The 17,137-nt window shown below is 39.2% G+C and overlaps 1 protein-coding gene across 1 annotated transcript in view; it reads left to right on the top strand.

The window, feature by feature from the left end:
- The window catches only part of PAIP2B (poly(A) binding protein interacting protein 2B), a 32,667-nt gene that overhangs the window by 10,134 nt on the left and 5,396 nt on the right, over window positions 1–17,137 (top strand). The window contains exons 2-3 of the mRNA XM_026483310.4: window positions 14,077–14,225; window positions 16,406–16,582. Coding sequence (XP_026339095.1) covers window positions 14,088–14,225; window positions 16,406–16,582 — 315 coding nt within the window. The 5' untranslated portion in view covers window positions 14,077–14,087. The remainder of the gene's footprint in view (window positions 1–14,076; window positions 14,226–16,405; window positions 16,583–17,137) is intronic.

Raw genomic sequence — 17,137 nt, 5'->3', positions numbered from 1 at the left:
GGGTGTTCTGGTTAATGGTGTTAATTTGAAAGTATGAAAATGAAAAGAAATCTCTAATTCCCTGTTGAATACAGTTCTGAGATGTAGCAAATAATTCCACTTTTCTTCTCTAATAAGCTTGATATATTCAGATCTAGTTGATGTTTTATTATACAATTCCTGAGGTGTCCGAGGCTTACATCATGAAGATCCTTTTTTGGCACTTTAGATGTAAGAAGATGTAAACAGCATTGTGTGAAATCAAGCTGGAAAGGAACTGATGCCTATTAAGTACACATTTTTGACTAAATTTCAGATTGCAGCTTGTTTTCTTATTTAGCTCACAAAAATAAAACACACTCGATTGAGGGTAGGAGTTGTGAGATTGTCTTCTAATTGAATGTCTTTATTTCCTATCAAGACAGAATATACAGTACCCCTGGCTTCGGACCAACAGAAGGATTCACCTTTTTTTTTTTTTTTTACTTGTTGTCTATATCAGTGGTTCTCAAACTTGAGCATGCTTCAGAATCACCTGGAGGGCTTATTACGACACAAATTGCTGGACCCCACCCAGAGTTTCTGATTCAACAGGTCTGGGGTGGGGCCTGAGAATTTGCATTTCTTGCAAGTTCTCATGTGGTACTGATGCTGCTGGGCCTGGGACTAAATTTTGAGAACCACTGCTGTATACTAACTAAATACTAGAATTCTGGCTCTAGAAGAAAGTTGAATTTGGTCTGGGAGTATAAGAAGTAAGCTGGTTATGGAGCAAATTATGAAACATTCACCCCTCTTGCTGCCAGCATAGTGTTGAATTCAGATAATCAGCTATACACAGTGACATAAAACAATTCTTGTTTCATAATTGGAAGTCCTGGATGAATGTCAAGTGAGAGATGCTGTTTCATTTGCAAAGCTTAGAGACCAAGGGATTTTGGTCAAATAGGATTTAGTGATTAATTCTGTGAGAACAGGGGTTATTTATATGTCCTTTTCGGTCTTCCCTGTCACTAACCATTTAGCCTTGCTTTAGAAGGTTCCACCAATTTTTTAGCTGGGACAGAAGTTTGATTGCTTATTGAAAGTTATGTGTATTTTTAAAGATATTAACTATGTATATTAAGATTTTTTTAAAACAATAGGAGAATAAGAGAAACTTTTTGCCATAGAAAGGAAATTATTGGAATTAATTATCTTTTTGGAATGTTGGAGAACGTAGCCTGCTGCATCAAACATCAAGCATGCTATGGATTTTCAGTTGTTTTTTATGATTTGTCATTATATTGTTTGAGGTAATATTAGTGATTTTTGTAATCCCTCTAAAGATGAAAAATGAAAGTCAAAATCGTAGAGCTTGGTAGGAGAAGAAAGGGAAGAGGAAAGGGGGGGTAAACAGAAGGGGGAATGAACCACGAGAGACTATGGACTCTGGGAAACAAACTGAGGGCTTCAGGGGCGGGGGGGGCGATGGGATAGGCTGGTGATGGGTATTAAGGAGGGCACGTATTGCATGGTGCATTGGGTGTTATACACAAGTGATGAATCATGGAACTTTACATCAAAAACTAGGGATGTACTGTATGGTGACTAACATAATATAATAAAAAATTATTATTAAAAAAATAATAAAAATAAAAAAATCATAGAGCTGGCATAGCAGCTGGACAGAGAAGACAGCTATGAAGGATTGCTAGATAGATACACACATACACACACAAACACACACATACATGTATAGTTACGTATTCATACACACATATATTTTTTATAATTTTTTTTCCAGCAAAGACAGATATACCTGTGCTGAATTTAGGCATCATATAGAATATTTGAGTTGAAGAGAAAGAAACTCTGGAACCCACACCTTTTCATAGAGGAGTTTTGCTTCAGCAGGCTTTTCTCGCTTGTCTACTACCTACTTTCTGTTGTTCCGCTGCTAGCAACCTCAGTTTGCAAGTTGATGAGCTGGTCCAGCATTGACTATTGGAGGAATAACTGGTACTATAAACAGTGGGTTGGGCAGACTCCCTACTTGGAAACATTTCTGTTTTGCTCCCCTTACTCCCTCAGAAAAGAATTGAGGAGAGGGAAAAAAAGGCGGAACTAGATCCTACAGTCTAGACCAGTGGTTCTGAAGCTTGGCTGCACATCAGAGACAACCCACAAGCTCTCCGGAACACAATATAGATGTGGCCGGGACCTTCTCCTAGGATGGATCCTCGGGGACTGCATTTTTTACCATTTCCTGAAGCAATTCTTTCGTAGCCAGCTGGGCTCTATGCCTCCGACCAGAACGATGCTGGTTTCCAGTGAATTTTCACCAGCCTCCGGTGAAATAAGAAAAATTAGGACCACAGAGTGTTTTCCATAAAGTTAAATTTATTCAATTTAAAGACTTGTCTTTTGCATTGAATTAAGGCCTTCATGTGTTTTTTGGTGTTGAAAATATCCTTTTATAAAACGATGTTGATAGGATATTTTTATCATCCTTACTTAGTTTTTAAAAATTGTAACTCTATGTCGTCCTCAAAATATTTTGAAAATTTACTGGCCTGTGTGAGATCCTGGAGATTAAGTACCTCTGAGCTAATCATTCTTAGAAATTGTTTTTAAAATACTTCGGAATACAAGTCCATAGAGGGTCTAAAACCTTTGGCTAGATGAGTTTCAGAATTTAGAATTTTTCAAATTTTAGAGAGATGCCTTCTCTGGGTGTTATGTAATGCCCCCACGGTCTGTTGCAGCACCCTTAGTCACACACATTAGTATTTCTGAGCAAAACAGGAGTATTCACACTAAGTGGGATAAATGCAGACTATATATAGCTTCACATCAATTCAAGTTTTAATGTCATCTGAGTTTTGACATAAAGCGTATGGAAAATTTTTAGTTTTTAGAACTCTTTGGATGTTGGAATTATGCATAAGAGATTATATACATGTTTTGGGGTCTGCTTTCTCATCCTAAAAGGACTGGCAAGCTTCAAATTAAATGGAGCTTTGTATGTTTATGGTAGAGAACACAATTTATTTTTATTTAAATACACCAGCATGTGGTATGACCTTGTTCGTGTTTTCCTTCCAAAGACCTAGTCCTTTTGTTGAATTGCATTTTTCTTCAGCCTGGTTCCCCCACTTCCATTAGCAATATTTGAGAAAACTTAGAGTTTTATATCATAAGCATTCTGGAGCTAAAGTGGGAAGTGTTAAGTGGGGAGGGTAGTAGCTAAGAGCATGAGCTTTAGGGACAGAAGACCTAAATTTAAGCCCCAATTCTGGCTCTTACTACATTATCTCTTAGGCAAGGTGTTTAGTAGATTTCTGAACAGTGGAGAATTCATCTGAAAAGCGGGGATAATGTCAGCACCTACCTCAGAATTCTTGTGAACATTAAAGAGAGAATGTTAGTGAAGTACTTAGAAGAGCTGTTATTTTATTCTTGTCTTTTCCCCCTTGTATTTGGGTAGATTGCTTGTTTCCTCTTTGTAACTTAATTGTCCTGTGATGCGCTCTTTTCCCCTTAGACATCTGGGTAAACTTGCTTCAAGTACTTTCCCAACTCACAACTGACTTCTGTTCTGCCTTTGTAATTTAGACATCAAATCCTGCCTCTTCAATGGTTTCCACACAAAAAAATCCATCAGCTCCTAAGCTTTATATGGCCCTAGTAGGGGCCATATAAGTCTTAGAGTGGAGACCACATTACGCCATGTAAGGCCTCCCACTATCTGAAATGTACCATTCTTGATTTATTTTTTTCCTTCTTTATTGTGTTCCAGCACTGTGTCCCCCTTAGTCCCCTTGGGAAACGTTCCCCTCTCTCCTATGGAGCAGTTCTCTCACCCTGGTCCTTCAAGGACTGTCCTTCTACCCCAAATTAATTTTCAAGGAGTTTCTCCACCCAAAATGGTACCTTTCCTGAAAAGACTTGTAGTGAAAACAGTTTTCTCAACCTCACTACATATATATTTAGAGTGGTTGGCTCCTTTCTTCCCACTTTGTTGTGGCAGACAATCCTTTTTTCCAAAAATATATCAGATAAAATGAGCATGTGGTCCCTTTTGGTGATATTTATTGAGAATCCATGGTATGAATTTCTTCCACTTTAGATAATTGCACTGTGACAAGCTTTTATGCCTAGGCTACAACTCATGAGGAGACTCTTCTAGCCACCTGGTGTTATTAAATGCTAAAATAGTAAACAAGAACATATAAAAATATTTCCTAGAATAGAAATAAGAATTTTTTCCTTCTCAAGAGTAATTTAACCTGTCAAAAACAGATTCCTGAGTTATGTTGTCACTGGCTGTGGGGAATATCTGTTAATACTCAATGAAGAATGCTCAACCACAGATCATAGCCCCTAAGGGCATGAGCTTCCTTCCTAGGAAATGAGATTTAGAATACAGCATTCTGAAAATGGCACTTAGTCAACAAATTATTTATTGAAGACCTGGTGGGCACACAGAGGCATGCTAAAAGCAGTAAAGACTTGATTCTTGCCCTCAAGAAACTTCTAAGTTTATAAATAGACTGGCCCCAAAACAAATGAATAATAATCACTCAAGTATAGGTATAAGCAAATATGAAATGGTGGAGATAGGGGAGACTTTAGGCAGAGATTGTATTCAGGTTTCTACAGTGGCATTTCTGATATTACTGTGCATTTAAAAGACAAGTTAAAGTGTCATCAGATTAGTCTAAGAAATTCAGAGGCCTTTATTTTGTGATTGGGAAAACTTATACCTATTTCATGTGTAATAATTTGCCCATAACAATGTTTTTGATTAGTGTAATCTGCTAAAGACTTCAGTTCAGAGTGTTTCCCCTGTTAATAGCACATATCCATCTGGAGCTGGATATGGAGAAGTCAGGGTCCCTGTAATGACCACCATTTGATGTTATCCTGAGAGGACAATTGACGGCCTTTACCTGGGGAAGTAGAACTTGAGGGCAGAGCTCTGGGGTACAGAGAGCTTACCTACTGACAGTAGGCAAGACTGTTGATTCTTAGAAGTGGCCTTAAATGCTTTATGGAGTGCATTTTATGTCTGTTTTGTACATTTCCAATATGATAATACCACAGGTATCCTTGAGGCATTGTTTCTAAGAGTTTGTGGGTCGTTAAAGGTGTTAGATTAAAAATGTAATAAATGAATAATAAAAGCAATTAATTGATTAGGGAAATGGTTGGTAGTTAAAGTTAAATAGGTCTTCTCAGAGAAATGAATTTACTTGACTGTGTTTTGGGGTTTTTTGTTTGTTTTTTGCAAAGAGCATTCACTAATTTGGGAGCTGCTGATGTAGGAATTAGTGTAATCGGGATTTGGATTATTCCATACATAAATTTGCTACTTTATTGGAGGAATTGTACTTAGTCTTTAGTCTTTCTATACTTGTAATAACCTATGGCAGTTAACGAGCAAAAATACAAATGTTGGGCGTTGGCTTGGGCCTAACAAATTGTAATGTTGGAAAGGTATGATGTGGAAAAGCTTCCAGGTGAGTCTAATGTACTCTACAGATTGAGAACTACTGAATAAGAATATGCCTTCTGGACACTTGCTAACTGCATTCTTAATCCTATTTGAGTATGCTAATAAGCTTTTGAAAGCGTCTTGTCAGCTTCTAATTGCAGGTGAGTTCAGTTTTCTGTGTGCTTAACAAGCACATTGACATTCTATTTGCAAGCCCTTTTCTTGCATCAAAGGGAAGATAACTATGGAGCATCTGTATATTGAGGTCAGCATAGGAAAGCTTAGCAAGGTGATTACTTATTTATTTTCTGTTAAAGTCCATGCAGCTTCTCCAAGAACGAATGAAGTGGAAATAGAAGAGACAAGATCATTCTAATTAGCAGGTTGACCTGGAACCTGTTTTTTAATCATCATGTACATATTCTACATGTTCTTCCCACCTCACTCCCCAAAAGAGCTGAACTCTTCATCCTGCTTCTTTCCACCTGGATCTTCTACCAAATGATGGAGAAAAGCTGTTGGGTTTATTTACTTAGTAAAAGAAGACTTTGTCAAACAAAGAAACAGAGAAATTATTTTAGTGCAAAGTGTAACACAGTATACAAAAATATGTTCTATGTGAATTTAAAAGGCTTTATGAAATTATTTCTTGTATTGCTTATGTAGCTTTAAAATAAAATACACACACTCACATGCACACACAGCCCTGCAAAATATTAGAAGAGGAAACAAAAAGAAACCCAGTAAGTTGGAGTTTGGTAGGTTTATCCAGCAACTGTCCAATCAGGGAGACTTATACTTGGGGGATGGAGGGGAGCAAATTTAGCCACCCGAAGATATGCCCCTTTGGTATCTTGGTTATTTCAAGCTGTTTATTTTTAAGAAACTGCAGATCCAAAAGAAGCTCTGAAAACTGAATAGAGACATTTACTTTTATAAGGGAAATCTCCATTTGTTGTAAGAGTGTCTCCCTCAGTACCAGGAAGAAGGGGATGACTCTAAATCTCTAGAAACTGTTATTAATGGAGAAGGGATGGACTTAAATCTGTGTAACAGTCTTACCCTTGTTTACTGTGCTTTTCTTGTAAACTTCCATTACTGACTTCCCACCCCCAACCTTTTCTTTTGTCTCTAGCTGGAGGTGGTATTTAAGGTGAAGCCGCTAGCCATTTCAGTGAGTTACTGAGTTTTCCTGGGTCTCTCCCATATCTACAAGAGGTATACTTGGTAGACTTTTGATTTTCTCCTCCTAATCTGAGTCGTCTCAGTTTGATATTTAGACCAGCTAAAAGAATGTTGAAAAGTAGAGCAAATTTTTTTCCTTCCCAACAAGGGCCTAAGCATTCTTGCCACCAGGTAAGTGAGATATCCTGCTATGGAGTAAAGATGTTTCATATGGCTTTGTGATAGATAAAATCTCTCTCCTGATGCTCTTCTTCTCTCAGCTCTGACTACATGCTCATCTTGCAACTATCTATTACTAATTAAGAAACCCTGGCATTTAGATTTTGAATCAGGGAATGTATTAGCTATTCAAAAAATGAACAGGTAGGTATTCCTTCCTACCTTCCCATGGCCTACACAATCAGTCATTCCTTCTTTCTCCAGTTTCTGTAGTCTCTCCCTGTCCACTAGACCATTTCTGTGAACATTTAAATAAGCTTTAGACTCTCCAGTCATTAAAAATAGTTTCCAGAGATCTCTCACCCCTCTAGTTTCTGTCCATTCCTGTCCCTTTCCTTGGCAGCTAGACTCCTTGAAGGAGTTATCTAATACTTCCTGTCACATGCAATTCACATGCCCTCCATTTGGCTTTCTTCCTCATTTCATGGAAACTGCTCTCATTAAGGTCATTGGAGACCTCCATGGTCCTGGACTTATTAGTTTCCTGTGGTGGTTGTAACAAATTACCACAAACTCGTAGTTTAAACCAACATAAATGTATTCTCTTGCAGTTCTGGAGGCCAGAAGTAAAAAATTAAAGTGTCATCCAGACTGCACTCCCTCTGGAGGCTTTAGGAGAGGGAAAATCTCTTCATTGCCTCTTTTTTAGCTTCTGGTGGCTCTAGGTATTCATACCTTAATGTGTGGCCATATCACTCCAATCTCCACCTCCATGGTCATATTGTCTCCTTCTCTTCTCTGCTTTTCTTCTATAAGGACACTTGTCATTGGATTTAGGGCCTCCTGGGATAATCTAGGATGATCTACTTATCTCGGTGTTCTTAATTTAGTCACATCTGCAAAGACCTGTATTTCAAATAAGGTGGCCTCATAGGTTCTAGGGATTAGGATGTGGACATATCTTTTGGGGGGCTACCATTCAACTCACTATATGGAGTTCTCTCTTCCCTTGATTTCCGTGGTGCCATACTCTTCTTCTGGTTTCCTTCTTAACTCTGTGGGTTCTTCTCACTTTCCATTTCTATATTCTCCTCCTTCTTTACCTGACTAATTTTAAAAATGTTCACATGTGTCAGATCTGGGTCTTGGAACCTCTTCTCACCTCACTTTGCCCTTTCTCTCTAGGTAATATCTTCTAGCCCCATGATTTCTATTACCATTTATATAAACAACCACTCCAAATTTCTTTATTTAGCCAGACCTTTCCTATTCTTGATGCATATAGATAACCTACTTAACATAGTCATTTGAGTGTTTCGGAGACATTATAAATTTAATGTGTCCAAAATAGAACACATCACCCCTTTTACCCCCACTCCTCATCACCACCCAAGAAAAGTTTGCCCTTCCCACAGAATTCCTTAACTCAGTGAACGACATTACCATCCACCCAGTTGCTTGTGCCAAAGTTATCCTTGATATTTCCCTCACTCTATCTCCCCACATCCATCACCAAAAACAACCTAAAATAGTTTTAGAATCTGCCTACTCTCTTACTGCCATTACCTTAGTCTTAAGCAGCCACCATTTTTTCATCTGGATAGTGCATTAGCTGCCTTACTGGTCTCCCATTATCCACTGTCAGTCTCTCCAATCCATTTTCCGCATGGCAGCCTGAGTGATTTCAAAATATAAATTGACTCATATCACTGTGCTGTTGGACTCCCTTTTTGAAGGCTTTTATTGCTTTTAGAATAAAATTTAAAATCTTTCATGTAGCATCTAATGTCTTGTATGATCTGGCCCCATCTATCTCTGCAACTTCATCTCTCTTCCTGGCCATTCTCCTTTGACCCTCCAACTGTATGCATCCCTACCATCTTGTATTTCCTGAGAGTTCCTTCCTGACTCTGAATCTATACACATGTATTTCCCTCATTGGGAAGGAAGAAATTTTCCTTGTTCCAAGGTTCTTCTGGCTGGACTAAGAATTAAATTCACATGAGAGAGATTAACAGGTAAAATCAAATTTAGTTTCATATGTATGGAAATCCACACAGACATGAAATTCCAAAAACAGTTGAGTGACTTGAAGCTTATATGACATCCTGAGTTAAGGAGAGAGGTAGAAGGATACGAAGGGGAGAAAGACCTTTAGCAGGATGGCAAGAAAAGATGTTGGGAAAACAAAGGTTGCCCTGTTATACAGATAAATTTCTTAGGTAAAGAGGAATCTTTGTTAGTAGCTCTCTTCCTGGTACAGGCTCTTCTTTCCAATGTAAATTTAGGCAATTGAGGGGGAGGTAAAGTGCTTTTCCTGAATCTGCTGGGTTTCAGCTGCTTTTATCTCAAAATAATCTTTATGCCAAAGTGGCCCATCTTGGGGTTCTTACGCTTGGCCCATACACTCTCTTCTCCCTATTGCTAGCTAACTTATATTCTTCGGGTATCAAAGAAAGTGTTGTTTACTCAGGAAAACCCTTCCTAACCATCCCTCACTCTTAGACTTGATTAGGTCCCTCCCACCGTCCCCATTGTTTTCTAGTTTTACTTTGCCTTTTATAACATGGACCATAATTATCCTTATTATTGTCTCTCTCCTGACAGAATGTAAATACCACCAGGGCAAGGACCGTATACCCTGTCAAAGCATCAATCAAGCACAGCATTTAGGGCAAATAGGCACCCTATATTAATGAGTAAGTGCAGTGCATCTAATGACCCGAGTTGCTAAGATGTAACTGAGAATGGACCAAACCTGAATCTAGTGCCGCATATTTGAACTACAATAACATTTTAAACTGTTATTCACAATATTTAATTTAAAAAATGGTATTAACCGAAGGAACAAAGTTCACAAAACTGTAGGAAACAGAATAGTAGAGACTAGTTTTTATAGCAATTGCTCAGTAGACTTTTTCCAGATAATTCAGCCAAAAGTCCCAAGTATTCTTCAGAGTCAAGCTGTTATCATGGGCACAATCCAGGTTTATAGCTTCTGAAAAAATCTCAGGTTCAGAGAATAGCTAGTTTCTGGTATGAGCGCACTGGATATGAAAGTTGTGGGTGTTCAGAGTGTTGAACTGATGAAGCATGTATTGTAGAAATGTCCTAGGCACACTAAAAGTTCTGAAGTTCTTTATGGTTGGGAACTGAGGCCCCTTTTGTAAGCCCAGTATTTTAGACATGAACCCTTGACCACGGTAAAGTACTAAATCAAATGCCTAGCAGGCCTTAGCATCCCTGTTTTGACCCTGTGCCGGCTACATGCTTTCCCATCTTAATCCAAAATGACAGCTCTTATTTTCCATTTTCAGCATGTTTGCCATGTTGTGTATAAGAGGGAAACTGAGGTAGAGAGGGAATAAATTTGAAATAGTTCTCAGATTTCATAATGCAATATAGAGGCAGGCCAGACATAAATTCTTACCTACTGTTGAGGTTTAATTCTTGAAGAACTTCTCAAACTGTGACCTACTTCACACTGCACACGTGTTCCCTAGATAGATAAGAGGAAAGATGTGGCAACTGGTGATTTATACGGTAGAACTAGTTGTCATTGTTTATCAAATACCTGTATTATCTATTGCCATGTGGCAACTTACTGCAAAGCTTAGCAGGTTGAAACAGCAAACATTTATTATCTCACAGTTTCTGTGGGTCAGGAATCTGGGAGCAGCTCGGTATGCTTCTACCTCAGAGTCTCTTACGAAGTTCCAGTCAAGTTGTCACTTGGGATGGCTATCTCATCTGAAGCTACCCTCACTGGGGAGAGATGAACTAAGCTCACTCACATGGTTGTTAACAGGATTCAATTCCTTGTCACATGGGCCTCTCCGTAACATAGCTGACAACATGGCAGCCATTCTGATTTGTGATCCTACTTACATACCCAAGCATTTCCCCCATCTCTGGAAGCTTTGGGGGTATTTTCTTTGTCCCCACTACACTAGGATGACACATAATGTACCTCGATGTGGGTGAGGATCAAGTAAAATAATGAAATCAAAGGTCAAAATAGGATAGTTAGGAAAATACTGGATACTTAAGAGGGCAAGCAAGGCGGATGGTGAACTAGAAAGGAGCTGGCACCAGGAAGAGAATGTTACATGAAACTCTGGAGGCAGGAAAGTCAATGAAGTTATGGGCAGTGGTCCTGTCTTACTTGGTGTCTTCCCCGAGTTGGAAGGCATTCCCCAAATGCCTTACCTAGGAATTACCAGTATCCAGCAAAATCTCCCCATTCCCACCCCACTACTAAAGTCTAAGGGGCACATTAAGCACCAGTGCATTGTCACCCAGTAGGCCAACAAAGCAGTGTTCTTCTTGAGCTAACCCAGCAACTCAAGTTGCTTAACCCTTAAATCTGGTACCTTCCTTGGTCTTACATATAGCACTATCTGGATGTTGTTGTTGTGTTGTTGTTGTTGTTGTTGTTGTTGTTTTTCTTTTTAGAATGAAGTTGGATAGATTATGTGCCTGAAGTTAGAGCATAGATACGAAAGTACTTTATAAATTGTTAAACATTAGGGACACCTGGGTGGCTCAGTCGGTTAAAATGTCTGCCTTTGGCTCAGGTCATGCTCCCAGGGTCCTGGGATCGAGTCCCACATCGGGCTCCTTGATCAGTGGGGAGTCTGCTTCTCCCTCTGCTTGCCGCTCCCCCTCCTTGTGCTCTCTCTCTGTCTTTGACAAACAAATAAATAAAATTAAAAAAAAATAAATTGTTAAACATTATACAAATTAAGTTATTGGATTGCTTCTATTTAGGGAAACCTAAGCTACAAATCAACACCAAATGGTATAAACTACAAATCAACACCATATAGCCTACTGAGAACCACCTTCCTAGTATTAACAGTCCCATATCTCAGTGTTTTCAACTAATCCAAAGTGTTTGCATTAAAGTGGGTAACATCCCCATGTTGGGATTATGGCACATTTCCATTCCCTTTCTCATGAACAAGAGCATCCTGTGGTTTGCTCTCTGCAGTCCACCTGACTCTGGAATTAGATGGGTTATTCTGTTCTTTGTCTGCCTTTTCTTTTTCCTTACGGTCATGTGCACTTAGGATTTTTTAGGCAAAGGCAGATATTTTAGAAAATTGAATACTGGTTCTGTCTGGGTGATTTCCATAATGATGGGGAAAAATCAGTGTGCTGGTTGTAACCAACTGCCAAATGAGTTTTGGAAATATAATACTGTTTAACCTGCTACCCAGGAAGGGTCAGGTCCTTTAAAAGTCTCTGTGTTTAGGGATACCGTACTTACTCATGCAGTTGCCCTGGCATTTAGAGCAGACTTGTGTCTGTCATTGTTATGTTGCAAATGGAGGTGGTAAAATTGAACTGGCTCCCTACCTTCTTTAGGCTTATAGAATTATTATTATAGAGCAGTATTTGGAATAATATTGATTTCTTTTGTGTCCATTTAAAATGTTTTAAACCAATATATTTTATACTAGGTGACCTATTTAAACCACTAGTGAATCAAATGGGTTCTTTCATAAATGAAATTCTTTTTGAAATATCAGTGGGTTGGATTTTCATCTAATTCCTTCCTCATGACAATTCTACCTTGTCTTTTAAGAAAATCAGATTTTCTGCTGTTCATAACAGGTTAGAAAATTGCAAGAACTTTAAGGGGGAGTAAGCAATAATTTTTTAGTGTACCTGGAAGCAGAGAAAGACTTTTTCATGAATGTTGCCAAGATGGAAATGAGTGAGGAAAAAAATTTAAAGGAAACTTAAAGATGCCTCAAGGAGGATGAGGGAGGAGATGGTTGAGATTGAGATTATAAACCTCTATCTTGCTTTTCACAAGTTGAGAATCTAATTGGGAAGAGAAAAAATATGCATATGAAACAGAATAGTTAAGTAGTATGAACACTGAGCTCACAAGGTACAGGAACATGAGGGAAGCGGTGAGTAAAGACTACAGTGATTTTTGTACAATGGTTAAGATTTAAGTAAAGAACAGAAAAGAGACAGACCCCAGATGATAGCAAACACATCAGTGTGGGTTTGGAAGCCAAGTGTAAGCAATTAAAAAAATATATATGTACTTTAAAAAGCTATAGCCAGGCAGACACTTACACAAGATGTAGACAAAAATTAAGGCCAGCAAAAACTGCCACCAAAAAATTAAGAAAACAAAACAAATACAGTATTTTTAATTTATATGTTCTTTTATGAAAAATAAAAATTATGACAAATATAATTAAAGTCCTTATAGCAGATAAAGAAAAGATACATACCCTGATAGAAAAATGGTCAAAATACTTGAGCAGAAAAATGACAAAATAAGAACTCAAATGACCGGTAAGTATATCTCAAAATATTCACGTAAATGTAAACCATAAGTGACAATTTTTCTCTTAGGAGATTGGCAATGGTTTAAAAAATAATAATACTCAGTGCAGAAGAATAGGCACTGATATCCTACTGGTGGGAATTTAAATTCTCATGGCAGTGTGGCAATAAATCAAGAGCCTTTAAAAAAGCAAACATAGTTTCCAATGTAGCAGTTCAGTTTCTAGGAGTTATCCTAAGGAAAACACTGAAAAAGATGGACACAAGAAGTTCATCTAACCTTTATAACATGGAAACATTGGAAATACCCCAAAATACAGTATGGTAGTATGAACACAGAAATGAGAAAAGGCAAATGATAGTGCATCGTGCTGTTAGTCTAAGAATGGGTGCTTGGGGGATGTGTGTGTCTTTGTGTCTGCATACACATAGGGGAAGTCAGAAAGGTTATATGCACTACACTGTTAATAGTTTTTAAAACTCTGGATAGTTGGTTAACACTGGTAACCTTAATTTTCTCCTCTTTGTTTATTAATAAAATGAGCATGTATTATTTTTTGAAATATGTTTTATAGAAAAACAGCTTGAGAATCAGAATAAGGGGCAGTCGCTCACAGTGGTCATTAAGAATGCATTTCCTCTACCTATTTAAACATTAAGGAAGCTGTGTGATCTTGATTAGGTTCTGGAACCTGCAAAAAATGGACTTGAAAAGATCTCCTCCTCCCACTTGCCTAGAAAGGCTAACTGAGCCTAGACAGTTTTTTTCTTTTAACTCTTTAAGAATTCTACGTCTGTTTAGTTGATAACTGCAGAATATGGTTAGTTTTCTAACAGTTACAGACTAATAGTTTCTGTTCATCTATAGTTAATAACTTTGACTTAGAACTTCAGAAGCTTCTGGAAGAATCTGGATGTTCTAGGTTTTCATTTCCTTGATCCTTTCTTTTGCTTCTCTTTAGGTTCTGTCATAATGAATGGATCCAGCGTAGCAAACACATCACCTAATGTAAAATCCAAAGAGGATCAGGGATTAAATGGGCATGATGAGAAGGAAAACCCATTTGCAGAGTACATGTGGATGGAGAATGAAGAAGATTTCAACAGACAGGTAAAGAAAGAACTGGAAGGCTAAGATGCATGTAACTCAACAGCTATAATATTTTACCATTAGTCTGTAACAAAAGAAATGGGTTTGTTGGCTTGAGAATAATTTAAAAATGCATGGAGGCCTGGTCTGGGCTGACCAAGAAGCCTCTTCAGCTGGTAAGACACCAGAGTGTGGTACTTTGGAGGAAGATACTGATACTTTTCCATCACATTGATTACAAGAGGATCTCATGCCCTGGTGCTGTGGTATAGGCTTCTGGGGAATAGCAGCTATGTGTAGACGGGCCAGCCTGGCATGCTCCCCATATGGGAACTCAGGGACTGGCAGAATGTATGTCTGAGATGGAGAAGTGTGTTAGGTGGGGAAAGGCTAGACTGTTTGAACAAAGTCTCAGCAGTAATCCATTGTCTTGTATCTCTGTGACATTAATAGCCCAAGGTAGGCATTCTAGGGAGACAGTGATTCTGCAACCACATGGTTCTCCGGTGCTGGTGCTGTGCCACAGCCAGGGCGTTGATCAGCTGAGTGACTGAAGGATAACTGGAAGTCTAGCCACTGGGAAGGGGCGAGAGCTAAAGGCCAGGGAAGGGATCTCCTTTTAACCAAGTGATGCCAAAGTGTTCACATCCTTTCGGGAGGACATTACATGATGATTAGTTACGTGGCCACTGCCAGCATGGGACATAGGAAATGCGATCTTAACAGCCTGGTGCTCTGGGAACAAGAAAGCAAGTTTAGTGGGGCAGCCAGAAGTTACCCCCACCCAGTCAGCTCACTGTGTCATGATTTGTGTGACTATCACAGAGATCACGCTTGCAGTCACATCCCTGTGCCCAGGTAACCATTTCTGTGGGTTGTACCTGGGAATGAGGGTGGATTTAGTAAGGAGGAGCACACTATTAGGCTCTTGGGTAGAGGCAAGGCAGATCTTGGGCAGTCATGTTAAGTCTTACGGCTTGGAAATACTGCGTGGTGGTTGTTAGTTAAGTACTTTGTAACTGTCCAATTTACTTGAGATCAGTGTGGCTAATTGTAATGTCGAAGACTATTTTTACGTCTTGTGCTGCTGGTGACTTGAATTCATGAATAAGTATATGGCCTAGTTTGGGTGATTCTTTTTGCTTGACTTCCCCTCTGATGGTGGTGCTAGTGAGCTACGCATCTGTCGCCACTAGCCCACAGGAAAGGGATGGCCAAACGTAAAGCCCAGGGCCTGTTAAAATCACACTTAATCTGCAGAGCGGACCATTCTTTTTACTAAGAGTTAATGATGTCTGCAAAGAGGTTTAAAATATCCTAGATACATATTGCTTTAGTTTAGGACAATCTTTAAGAAACACGGAGCTGTTTAAATATTCATATTTTTCCTTGTTTTGAAAGGATCCCTACATTGATGACATCATTTTCTGTTGGTTTGCCAAAAAGTGTTCTTTATATCTTTCTAAGGTTCTGAAATAATTTTTCTCCTTTAGGGGCCTCATTACCAAAAAAAGAGGGCCAGAAGCTGAGAGTTGGTTTTGATTTAATCTCCACTATCCAGGTAGTGGTCTAGTTATGTAATTCCTATACTTTTTTGTACTTGTAAAATGGGAAATTTAAGAAGAGTTGCTTCTTAACAAGATTGAGAGAAGAACCTCAAGCTTTAAAATGATTTTCTGTAAGTGCCATCTGGATGGAACGTGTCTGTGTCATATAGAGATGTTGGAAGAGATGTGAAGGCCTGGACTTTCTGCTCTTCTGAATAACTGTTTCCTTAGTTTTATTGTTGATGGAATTTGGTTGAAAAAACTAAAACTTGTGTTTTCTCTAGCCAGTCATTCGAAGCATCGTAACTCTTAGTAGACCTCGTACCAGATCATTCTTTTTTTTTTTTTTTAAGATTTTATTTATTCATTTGACAGAGATAGAGACAGCCAGCTAGAGAGGGAACACAAGCAGGGGGAGTGGGAGAGGAAGAAGCAGGCTCCCAGTGGAGAAGCCTGATGTGGGGCTCGATCCCAGAACACCGGGATCACGCCCTGAGCCGAAGGCAGACGCTCAACGACTGAGCCACCCAGGCACCCCGTACAAGATCATTCTTAACTGCAGACTAATAATGTCTGAAAGAAAGAGGTAGAAAACTGGAAGGGGGCGAGTCACACTGGGATGGTAAGTGTGAGCTCCTCACCTTTGCTTGCTAGGTGGAGGAGGAACTGCAGGAGCAAGACTTCTTGGACCGCTGCTTCCAGGAGATGCTAGATGAAGAAGACCAAGACTGGTTCATTCCCTCACGGGACCTGCCTCAGGCCATGGGACAGTTGCAGCAGCAGTTAAATGGACTGTCCGTCAGCGATGGTCATGATTCTGAAGATATTTTGGTAAGAGCTGTACGTAGTTGCACATGAGACATAGTGAAAAGAATATAGGATTTGGAGTGACAGACTTTCTTTCTGGCCCTACCGCCTTGGGCGAGTCTCTGGCCCCTGTTTCTTCACCCATCATCCCATGGGCATTGATAAGAGGATGCACTGAAGACGCATTGCACCACACACAGCGTCGTGACAACATTACTGTGGCAGCAGCGCCAGCTTTCATTTCCCCCAGTGAGCCTTGCAAAGTAGAATTGGGATTAAGGATGAGAATTTGAACACAGAAGAGGTTTGATTTCAAATGATCACTTGCTGTTCTTTCCTTTCACTATTCCTCAAATCTGTATTTATAGTTTTGAATGATGCGGTTTTGGAAGGAACATACTCCTAAGAGGCCATTTTCCACTTAAAATTAGAAGACTGGATAAACTAATTTCCTGCCTTTCATGTTTACTTAAAGTCAGAACTCTGTGAGAGACTTAGTTCTCACAGAACTCCTGTTCCAAATGACGGCCCTGCGGTTTGCTCAGGTTTTGGACGTTCACAAGAGGGTAGGTAACCAAA

This window comes from Ursus arctos, unplaced genomic scaffold (assembly GCF_023065955.2).
Source record: "Ursus arctos isolate Adak ecotype North America unplaced genomic scaffold, UrsArc2.0 scaffold_8, whole genome shotgun sequence".
Taxonomy (NCBI): domain Eukaryota; kingdom Metazoa; phylum Chordata; class Mammalia; order Carnivora; family Ursidae; genus Ursus; species Ursus arctos.
Note: the sequence above shows the minus strand (reverse complement) of the source record. Positions and strands in the feature narration are given on the sequence as shown.